Genomic DNA, 12,393 nt, shown 5'->3' on the forward strand with positions numbered 1-12,393 from the left:
TAGGTCACACACAACACTTGCCCATTAAATGCCCATTTATAACACTTAGTGTCATGAGTTTGAGATCTCTATGAGGTGCTGACTGAAATTAGGCTAGTGCACCGTGTAAAGAGCTTTACGTTTACTTTATGTTTTTTGTTTGAAATTGTGCATCATGAATCAAACCTGTGTCTTTGGCATATTATGCACATATGGCTATCACATTAACTAAATGGCTACCCCCACTGCACTGATGAACACGCTGGTACCGTGTTTGCCCTAGACATAAAAATTTCAGTATGGAACGTTCATCAAGACATCAACTGTGATTGTATAATAATGGTAATAAAGCAAGGTAAAGGAGATCAGGAATTTTATCTGCACTGGGCAGTTAACTGGCAAACAATGAACAAAGCAGTCATAAACAACAGCAAATTACAAGCTTAGATTATCTGAACTTAGGGCCTGCATCATCAATGATGCAAACTTTTAAATTCACAGTGTATAGGAGATAATTTGTGCATAAAATATGCACGTTTTTCTGCGTCAGGGCAAACACTGCTGATAATACGTGAATCATCAAAATTAATTGGACTCCAGAAATGAGTATTGAAATATATAATCACAAAACTGTCTTTCTTACAGGTTGCCTTGCAAAAGAAAATTCATTTATCGATATGCCAGTTTTTTTGGTGATGATTGTTAAAGCTTTAAAGATAATTTCCTTTAATGCCATTTGAATAAACAAGGGGAGGTAATCACCGTATCAAACTAACACAAGGTCCATGCGACGACCACATTCAAGTATTGTGTAGTAGAAAGCTACAAGAGTCGGCCATAACAAAAGAAAGATAGACGTTACATTAGCAGCAAGCCAACTGAAGATCTCAGATGTTGCCATGGTTACGTAGGCTTCCCAGCATGCTGTTAGGGCCAGCTCATCAAGGTCAAGGTTACTTGTCCAGCAGATTCAAACATCAGTGTGGCAGATGAACAAATGAGCAATCGAACGGAGCGTGGTGTCGATCAGTTGCCTGCAAACACATGCATTGTTGATAAAAACTAAAGTTATTGAGTTAATGCTGTAAAATAGCAAGAGAAATATATAGTGGAGTTTCAATGATAATTCTGAAGGAATTCAAGATAATACCCAATGATTTCATTCTAACTACAGTAACTGTAGTTTGATCAAATCCCAAAACGTCTTCACTTACATTTCCATGCAGTATGTCATGACAAGATATATCCAACATTGACTTTTTCAACTACACAAGGATCGCAGCCAAACAAAAATCTCAAAGCAGAAATTAATAATACATTTATTAGGAATTCAATATGGTGGAAGTAGTAAATTACTACAATAATTATTACTAAATAAATTTGGACTACTTGTTATCAGTGCCAAATTATTCATATTAATATGCCACATAATGTAGGACAAATCATACGAGGCAATTGAGTGTATTGATACTCCACTGAAGAAGGCAGGAAAGCTAATTGTTATGTGTTTAGTATGTCATCGTTCAACAGCTAAAAACATGAATGACAGATGAAGAAGGATTCAAACTCAATGCAAGGGGAGATAACTCTAAAAGTGATTTCACTCACTCAAAGCTGAAGCTTGGAAAAGACACTGTTTTTTTTTCATGTAGAAATAATTAAAGTAATTTGGTTTTGATGCGAAAAGCAAGCATAAAATGTTCGTCTTTGATTCCTAGTTCAAAAACTCACAATGAAATTAATTCGATTTAAATTAGACAGCCAAAGCAAGCTAATTCAACTTGACATAGCCTACAACACTTTCTGAGGACCAAATGAGTCATTTTTGGTGAAATGCATGGCTCTTAGTAAATGTGTAACATTTAACACTGACATACATCCTAACCTCTCTTTTTTTGAAAATATATAAGCAACTATTTCACATAAGATAATTTCAATGTGAGCATAAGCAGTATTAAGAATGTCTACATGCTACCAAGGTCATGGCTTCCTTGGGACTGTGTCAGTGCATGAGAGAGTGTGAGAGAGAGAGAGAGTGGCAACACACCACTGTCATGTTGAAGCAGTAGAGAATTTATACCATGCTGGGGACACACGCCAAAAACGTAAACAATATAATGAACTATTTTCTTCAAAATTGTGACTATGAGAGTACTGAACCAGGCACTTATTTTTCAGGTTTGACATATTTGAAACTTTCCGTAAAATAAACATACTTTCAGAAACGTATTTCACAATTAAAAATAAAAAAATAAAAATTATTCATGACTCTTCCCAAAAAGACAAAATTTAACAATGAACAGTGACCTTTTCAATGAACTTTCATTCTCAAGTAAATTATCAAAAAATAATTGAAAAGACATTTGTCTCACTCCATGCAAATTCTACTAGCCAATCAAGCATGCTTTCTATAATTTTAGGGTATGTGTTTCAAAACCATGCTACCCTCAATGTACTGACATTTCATCATCAATTTCAAAACAGAGGCACTGTTTGCCACATCCAGTAGCTAACTGTCTATTAGATGTGGTGGTACATTCTACTAACATGCTCTGTATGAGGTAAGCAGATAGAAACTAGATGTGTATTTCTGGCGAGAAAATGGCAATTTGGGAAAACAAATGTACACATAATCATTATGGCATGTGTTGCTATGCCTGGAAGGAAAACTAATATTTCAGATATGCCAAAAATATAATCCATAGATTCCTGAAAATGCATTCATCATTCAGAAATCTTCTCGACTCATAGACACAAGTGGAGGATCATTTTCAAATACTCATTGAACAAATGTAAAAATTTCCAAAACTTTCATAAAAAAGAAAGGTAAAAAGAAAACGTTTGAGATACAGAAGACTGACATGCAACATGGTAAAATTTATGCAACCATGGTAACCCAAAAGATGGCTCCAAGGGACTGAAACAAACTAAGAACAAGCAGGATGAAGATGAACCGACATGACTGCAATAAATATAATCTTTCACAAATATAATGGAATAAAATGAAATAACATGAGCGTAGATACTGAGCATAATAAAGGAATAATGGCTTCATTGGTCAAGCATGCCTCTTGCATATATCATGAGACATTGAGGCATTGTAGATCATTACAAAGGACACTTTGTAGGATGACATATGAGAAAAGGCAAAAATGTTTGACATGTATTGGATTCATCATATCTCCCAGACAAGTTAACATCTATTTCAACAGAGAGGGTTCAAAACAATTATGTGGCAAATGAATGCATTTAACTCACGTACAGATAACTCATTAAATATTTTAGGTTGTCATTTTCAAAATATGGGGCTGTAAACGACAGCAGTTTGAGAGAGACAGAAGTGTTCATGATTGGTTGGTTTGGAGAAATGCTAGCCATGCACTGAGACAATGATCTATAAAATTACACCTGGAAATTACCAGTGTCTTATTAGGGACACACACTTCAGTCTCATTCAATTCTGAAAGTCTGTAGATTTGCATTATCTTAAACATCTGTAGAGTATTGAAAAAGATTTAGTCAATAAATTGGTAAATAGAAACAGCAGGAATTACAGGTCATGTGCAACCTTGTATGGGTATGGATACAAAATTCTATTTAAGTCTGCTTGCCTGAGAATAAAACTGAATAAAATAGAAATAATAAACATCGTAACATTTTTGTCTCATTCGAGGAGAAAAAGACTAGCTACAAGCACCGAGGGTCTAGTGAAATAATGATCGCAGCGTCATATGATTGGATAGATGGCTGACTATCAGACACAACTGACATCATAGGTAATGCACATAGAATACAGCTTATACCAAGGGACTAGTTACATAATCCGTCAGTAGATGCATTCTGGGATGGGTTAGCAGGAACACTTTCATATTGGAAATCTTCATCCATAATTACAAACAACTAACACACCAAATATAGATATCCATGATTTAATCCATGGCGGTAGAAAAACAGTAATCCTCCACTGTACAGGGCAATATATGCCCTGCCTCTGTATATCACACAAACATTCAGGGCGATATATACACTACCTCTGTATGTCACACAAACATTCAGGGCAATATAAACGCTGCCTCTGTATATCACACATTCAGAGCGATATATACACTACCTCTGTATGTCACACAAACATTCAGGGCGATATATACACTACCCCTGTATGTCACGCTAACTTTCAGGGCAACATAGGTACAGCGTCTCTATGTCTCACAAACATTTTGGGTAATATATGTAATGCCTCTGTATATCAAACAAACATTCAGGGCAATAGATACTCCCATAATCATTACGGTTAAGATATAATCTGCACTTGTACTTCACACAATCATTCAGATCAACATAATATTCTAGACTTTATTTCACACAAATCACTATAATACACCATTGGCAAAATATATGCTATTTCTGCATATAACATTCCACCAATGGCTGTGAAGTAACCTGGGCAATACTCCAGTACTATCAATGAAACAATCAGGGCATATAAAGTATTGTATTTTATTGCCCTGAACAATGGAGGATATCAGTCTGCTCATCATAGTCTCAAGAGCCCTACATATATCAAGCACCACAAAGATACATATTCTCAAATTATGCAGCCAGTCACATTAACATGCATGGCAAGAACTCATTTCTTTGTGGGAGGGAAATATGCCCCAAATCTAGAGGGTTTGGGGGCAGGAGCCGGTGCAGAAGGTTTGGGGGCAGGGGCTGGCACAGAAGGTTTGGGGGCAGTTCCCGGGGCAAAAGGTTTGGGGGCAGTTGCAGGGGCAGTTGCAGGGGCAGTTGGGGACGGTTTGGGAGCAGTACTGGGCGGCGAGGTGGGTTTGGGTGTTGTGGCTGCTGCTGATGGTGTTGATGAGGATGCAGCTGCTGCACCATATTTTGGTCCTGTTACGGATCCATACTGCTTAGCACCAACAGAAGATGACCATGGTTTGGGAGCGTATACCCCACTGGATGCTGTGCCTGCAGCCTTCATAAATGGGGATGATGATATCAAGGAAGTAGGACCAGGTCTGGCTGCAGCCTTTGGTGCTGCTCCTGCTGGTGCTGCTGCAGGCTTTGATTCTGCAGGTTTTGGTTCTGCAGGCTTTGATTCTGCAGGTTTTGGTTCTGCAGGCTTTGATTCTGCAGGTTTTGGTTCTGCAGCTGGTTTTGCTTTTGTCTCCCATGGTCTAGAACCAAAGGGTTTAGCAGCAGGGGAAGTTGGTGAGGGCTTAGGTTCCACCACAGGCTTTGATTCTGCTGGTTTGGGTTCTGCATCAGGTTTCGATTTTGTCTCCCATGGTCTAGAACCAAAAGGTTTAGCAGCTGGAGAAGTTAGGGAAGGCTTAGGTTCAACTGCAGGCTTTGATTCTGTAGGTTTGGGTTCTGCTGAAGGTTTTGGTTTGGGCTCCCAGGGTTTAGAGCCATAAGGTTTATCAGCTGGAGCTGTTTGGGCAGGTTTGGGGGTGAACTGTGAACCATACTGCCTCTGCCATGGTTTGGGGGCAAATGCAGCAGCAGGTTTAGGTGCCGCGGCAGTCTCAGCTGGCTCCGGAGTGGTGGGGGATTTAGGGGTGACGTCTGGTTTAGGTGCAGGCGAGGGAGGAGTTGGTTTTGTAGAGACTGCTGGTAATCCTGGCTTGGCAGCAGGAACAGGAGGCTTAGGGCTTGGTGCTGGGACACTGGGTTTAGGTTCAGGGGCTGGGATAGTAGGTTCAGGGGCAGGGGTAGGCTCAGTCAGGACAGGTTCTATTTCTTGCTTCCTTATAGGTTCTGGCACTTTTAGAGGTTCTGTTTTCGGTTCTGGAACTAGCACTGATTCTCCTGGGATTGGCGGGGCCTCAATAACAGGTTCTGCCACTTTAACAGGTTCGGATTTAGGTTCTGGAACTAACACTGGTTCTACTGGGATTGGTGAAACTTCTATAACGGGTTCTGGTTTGGGTTCTGGAAGAGGCTCTGAAGGTGCATCAGCTGCCAGAGCATGTGCTTCATCAGCACCAGGAGGGGGAGGGGAAGGAACCTCTGGTTCCGGAGAGGGGGCTTCAAGGGAGGATACAACTTCAATTTCTAACACCTCATCAGCAGCTACAGGGGCAGGTTCTTCATCTACAGGTGGAGAGAGAACTACGTTAGCTACCGGAACCTCATCTGAACCTGCAGATGGATCTAAAGCTACAACAAATGTCTCACTAGCAACAACATCTGTGTCAGAGGCATCCTCTGATGGAGTAGCATCATCAGGAAGTTCTGTACCTGGTGTTATTTCAGCAGTACTTTCTGGGGGCACCTCAGTTCCTTTGGGGCGAGCGGCTACTTCATCACCTCCATCATCAGTCTCTCGACTTAAGGGTGGTGTTCCTCCTTTACTTGGGCTAGGTGAGCGCTGGTCACCAATTTCTTCAGTAAGTTTTCTCATGATATTGTCAAACTTGTCGACCCCCAAGTAGTCCATCTGCCCCCGTTCCCAGGCCAGCTTGCGTTCCCTGTCATCCAGATACACCATTCCACCTGTTCTGCCAACTCCACCATCAATTTCAAGGCTGGCTAACTGTCCTACAAGTCCGCCCTAGGTAGAGAAAAACAGAGATCACTCAAACAATCACAACTGTTCAGAAAGTACATTAGGTTAGAAAAAGGTCTGACACTTTGACAGTGGATTTCAATTTCTTCATTCTTTCAATGAGAATTATATGAAACATGATGGACAACTACCTTTACTAAGCAGTCATTTGCTTTACACCATTTTCAGCAATATTTCAGTAATATCATGGAAGAGACTTCACACACAGTACTCATGAGGGGAATTGAACTCAGGTCTTTAGCACAATAAGCCAACACTGTAACCGCTAGGCTACCCCACCACCAAAGTGTATGACAGGATCCTCACAATGCTGATAATGTAACGATAACATAAACATACAAGACTGAATATGACATCATTTATCAAAATTGCCTTTCACTTTGTGATGTCTAGATTGAATGAGTGAGTAAATGGGACTGAATGCTGCTTTAAACAGTATTTAATTATTTTCACAACATATCAGCTGAATGTGGGAGAAGACCCTGAAGTGATGCTGGATTCATATGTGGTTATTGCAATGAAGAACTCATGAGCATGGGGGTGGTCAGCAATTTCTGCCACTCCTAAGGTAGGTAACTCTGCAAGTGGTTTACGTATTGAAGAACTCGTGAGCATGGGTGTGGGGTTGATCGGCAATTTCTGCCATTCCCAAGGTAGGTAACTGTGCACAGTGGTTTATGGCCCCTGAGACGATGCTTCACACAAGAGTTTTGCACATTCTACCTATGTTAGGAATAGAACTCAGACCTTTGGTATAAGAAGTGAATGCTATAACTAGAAGGCTATCCCACTGCCTCTGAAAAATCAGTGAACATAGTTGACAAAAACATTCCTGTAATCTATTGCCTGCCTGTAAATAATAGATTTACCAGGAAAATAACACTGACCAAAAGTATGAACAAAGATCCATGGTCGTGAGGTACAAATAGCTGACAAAGCCACAGACCCTAACACCACAATACTCACTTGTCACTTCTAACTACAGACAGAAGGTACAAAGCGCAGCAGGAATTGATACATAATTCACAATTAAGTTCTCTCTCACTTTAGAATTTTATATGATATATGATGTTAAAACCATGTAACAGGTTAAAGCCGATTCCTCTTTATCAATTGTGGCCTCAATAAAATGCCAGTTAGCTACTACTACAAGAAAACACTGTGATATTTCTATACCAACTTAAGAACTTTTAAAGACAACCGCTTAAGTGAGGGTGTGAGGCTGGTTTTACGCTGCTTTTCGCAATATTCCAGCAAAATCACAGCAGGGGACACCAGAACAGGGCTTAAGATCTTCTACCCATGTGGGGAGTCGAACCGGGCCTTCGGTGTAATGAGAGAACGCTTTAACCTCTAGGCTACCCCCATCACCCCAGAACTGCTTAAGACTTGTGTCTAGAAAATGATTTCTTTGTTGGTTGACACAAATCCCTGTTTTACTGAGTATCAGGAACCGTGAGGGTCGTCACTACTGTTGCTTTACATCAGCAATGTTCCAGCTACAGGTAGACGGCAAACAAAAGAGTCCGATCAGCTGCTACAGTGACTGAAGTAATGAGCTTATTGTTGAATGATAAACATAAGCAGGAATCAGGGAAGTTGAGAATATAAGCTGTTTGAAGCAGGGTGAGCAGCATGAGTATATACAGAGACAATATGCATTTAGATAGAAACATATTGTTGTACTGATACAGTGATACAGTAGGGTAGAAGGTAATTGTGTAGCCATGTTGGCAATAGAACCTGGTGTGTCAAACAAACACCAACCACAGGACTACCTTGGGTAACAGGAGTTGATATATGAAGCAATGTGTTAACGACAGGAAGAAAGACTAGCCAAAGCTCAGAATGTATAGAGCATGTCATATAAAAACATAAAATGTCAGGACAAGACCACTGAAGCATTACTCTACTGACTTATTCACAGAGGCTTGAAGTGACACAGTATTTTTGAATGTGAGGCAGTGTGAAACAGGTGTAAAACATGTGATTTGTTCCTGTGTTTGGGATTCATGGAAAGTTTTGACAGTGATTGACATTTTCTAAAGGCAGAGTTGGTTCAAAGCTTTAATGCAGCACTTTCATGAGGTCATAAATATCAGTCTGAAAAAAAAACCCCAACCTCGCAAGTATACACTGTTTGATATCTGTATTGCCAAAATACAAACAGTAGCTGCTTGACAACAGGAATGCAGACACACACACACACCAATCTTTAGAGTTTCATCATTACAACCCAAAATCAGGTGCTTTCACCTTCAGTATCAGGCGCTTTACAAATCCCAACCATCAGGTGCTTACACCCCCACCAGCAGCCAGTACTTTCACCCTTCATACAGCAGATGCTGACACCTGCCAGCAACATTTACTCCACACACCCCTAAAAGCAGGTACTCTATAGCCCCTTACAGCCTGTACTATACACCCCCAGTAGCTGATACTATACACCCCTTAACAGCATGTGCTATACACCCCCAGTAACTGATCCTATACAGCACCTAACAGCAGGTACATTAACCCCCTAACAGCATGTGCTATACACTCCCAGGAGCTGATACTATACAGTACCTAAAAGCAGGTACTTTAACATCCTAAAAGCATGTGCTATACACCCCCAAACAGCAGGTGTTTTACATCCCCCAACGGCGGGTGCTTTATACCCCCAACAACAGTTCCTTCACACATCATAGCATCCATTTAGCTATAAACCCAAGCAGCAGGTACTTTACACCCTATCCACCCCAAGATCATGAGATTTAAAACGCATAGCAGGTGTTTGGGAGACACACAGACACACAGACACAGACACAGACACAGACACAGACACAGACACACACACACACACACACACACACACACACACACCTCTCAAGCATAGCCAGTTTACAAGTACATGTACTCTGACAAAATTACAACAAAGATTCCTACCCAGACTCCTAACACATGGGCAATATATCACAGCTCACTGGCATATTGACTCATCTAAGATGGCATTCTTGCATTAACCTCTCACTCAGTAACCCTACCATGTTATAGGCCATGACCATTGTTTAAAAAAACCCACAGATACCACAATGAATATCACCTGTTATGCCTCAACTCTAAAGCAAGTCCTTGCACATGTCTGCCATTATCTGTGACTATACTGTCTGACCTTCATTGTTCCCCTTGACCCATACTGTCACTGTACACAATACAGCACAAGCATGTTGGGTGGGTAGGATACAGCATGTGTTTACCAGGATACAGCAGGTACTTGCCAGTACACAACATACAACAGGGCACACACACATACCAGCCAAAGTGGAGGACTGGGGACTGGGGAAGTCTTGCTTCCACATTTACCAACTAACATACAGCACACTGGCTCACTGCAAACTCCAACCCCAAAGAAAACAAAAGCAAAACCTAACAGAACAAACAAAAAACACTTGCTGAATTTTTCCAAGTCGTGTGATATTTCAAAGGGACCAATTAAAAAATATACTATTCACATCATACAAGAAACAGTACTGTACACATCAACCATTTCTACTCTTTTCAAATACTTCTGGAAAGAAAAGTCATTAAAGAGTAAATAAATAACATCTTATCTGAGACACTAGCATGAAGAAGTGAACATTTCTGATGTCACATGGAAAAAAAGGAAAAGAAAATTTTGAGATGCCCCCCAATATGAATGGTTCTCCCAACTACCATGCATCCAAGAGAACTCTAAAGGTGAAGGTCACCTAACTGTCCTTGAGAGTAACACAAGGTCACACAAGTGGTTGTTGCATGCTATGCATTTTGTAGGGTCACTACGACCCTGCTCATCCCCACAGGCTGTGTTGTGGCAGGGGTGGAGAATCAATTAACTCCCACCTTCATGTAGCGTGGACATACAGCTTTGTGCTATTTTCACTAGGAATATTACACTGATGTGTTCTGTACTCTTGTTGCTACTGATCATGAGACAATAACCTCGGTACCTCCCCTGCCGACTGCCATGCATTTTGTGAAAGCATCAATCACCATCTTTACAAATTGATCCTGAGATTACAAAATTTTCATTTTAATTCAAGAGCAAACCATTGCTAAGAATATTGTAATTTTTGAATGAATTAAATAATAGACAATTTTCATTAACTGCAAATAAAAAGAATAATATATTTACATATATTGTACAGTCTGCTTCTATACACAACAGTTCCATTCTTTTTCTTATAGTTCTAGGATTGAAAAATTGAATTTTATAAATTATCAAAATAAATAAAACCAAAATAATTCCAGACTATAATACATCACTCTTGTCATGAACCATTACAAGATGTTTCTAATTTTTAGGGAATATAGGTATTCAACTAAAAAATGACTGGAATGAAAATCATTTATATTAAGTAATGCAATCTTAAATATTATTTCAACTGTCATCTGACAAAGATTGCAGCAAACCTTTTCATGAATACTCTAGAGCTATATGTATGCACCTGGATGTATGACTGTTGTTGTTGACACAGCCCAGGTTTGAGTGTCCGAGCAGTTGAAAATATTCCAGAGAAGATTAAAAACACAGCTTCACAGCAGGAATATTTGTAATATATTTGTCAAATTGTGAAATTACTGCTCCTAGATCCCTCCTCAGATCCTTCTACCATATACACACAGTTATGCATGAAAAACTAATTGTCATCATGACCGAGCAAACGCTCCAAACAGATGAACCACAAAAGCTGTCTTTGTCACTAGAATGGACGCTTTTAGATGATGCTGAATGACTAATATTCATGTTTATTCTGTGGAAAACATCAAGGTGCAAGCTAATCCAGGTGTATGTGCCTTACAGTGTGTGGAAGTGGGCTGATGCTTGCTGAGCCCTATGAAGCCAAGGGAGAGAACTCTGCCTTGACTGCCATGCCAAGGACAGTGTCAAGGTACACCGCATTTGTGTTCATTGTAGCCACTCATTCTCACAGTTTCCAAAACATTTATGTTCTTAATACTTATGGCTGAGAGCGGTGCAAACTCTCCTGGTGAATTCTAAAAAAATATCTCATCAAGATGGGTAATTCAGTATTCACTATGAGTGCCAGTCAATACAAAATGTCTGTGTTTATGTTATGCATCTAGTGGTCATTAAATAGATAAAAGTAGAACCCTACCACTATCAAATAATAACTTGAACCAAAATAAGAGAACATGGAAATATTAAACTAACAAAACAGATAAATAAATCTTGTAAGAAAAGTAAAATTTATAGATATCAACTTCCTTTTTGTATAAGTGTTTCTTCCATCCTTCCCCACCTGATGCAAACAAACACACACTCCAAAACATTGTACTATTCACAAGAAAGAAGTTGACATCCTTGAATCTTGTTTTTCTTATGTACTCCACTTCTAAATGTCCTTAAAAGACTTGAATTTAAATCTAACTTCCCTTTTGATTAAAATTTAAATAGAATGGTTATTGTTACAAGAAAAAAATGCATAATCCCTCATCAAATACAGCTGAACAGTTTATCATAGAAGTCAAGAGCACATCATAAGGGTGTGTATTTTTGCCCACACACTGTCATGAAACATTTATCTTTATCAACCTTTGTTCCATTCTAGTCTATCTGTTAACATATTTAATTCAAGGGTCGATATTCAGAGTGCTTTTTATGACGAAAAAAAAGATTAGTTGTCCTTTTCCTGATCTTGATTGGCCCTCCATAATCTTCATCCATGGAGTCCTTGCTATTATCAGGGACAGATGACGATGTTACTTGGTTGAAGTAAAAGCAAATATCTTGGGTACTTCTGGTTTTCTCCTTTGTACAAAAAAGCGCTAATCCCAAAAGAGGTTCGTGACTTGTTAAA

The 12,393-nt window shown here is 39.6% G+C and overlaps 1 protein-coding gene across 3 annotated transcripts in view; it reads right to left on the minus strand.

Moving 5' to 3' along the window:
• Positions 1-1,441: 1,441 nt before the first annotated feature.
• Positions 1,442-12,393, minus strand: part of LOC137281906 (nascent polypeptide-associated complex subunit alpha, muscle-specific form-like) — a 42,956-nt gene continuing 32,004 nt past the window's right edge. For 2 of the 3 annotated variants that reach the window (XM_067813620.1, XM_067813618.1), the window contains one exon: positions 1,442-6,535. In XM_067813620.1, the coding sequence (XP_067669721.1) occupies positions 4,607-6,535 (1,929 nt within the window). In that variant the 3' untranslated portion in view covers positions 1,442-4,606. The remainder of the gene's footprint in view (positions 6,536-12,393) is intronic. The other variant, XM_067813619.1, reaches the window with a different exon arrangement.

This window comes from Haliotis asinina, chromosome 4 (assembly GCF_037392515.1).
Source record: "Haliotis asinina isolate JCU_RB_2024 chromosome 4, JCU_Hal_asi_v2, whole genome shotgun sequence".
NCBI lineage: Eukaryota > Metazoa > Mollusca > Gastropoda > Lepetellida > Haliotidae > Haliotis > Haliotis asinina.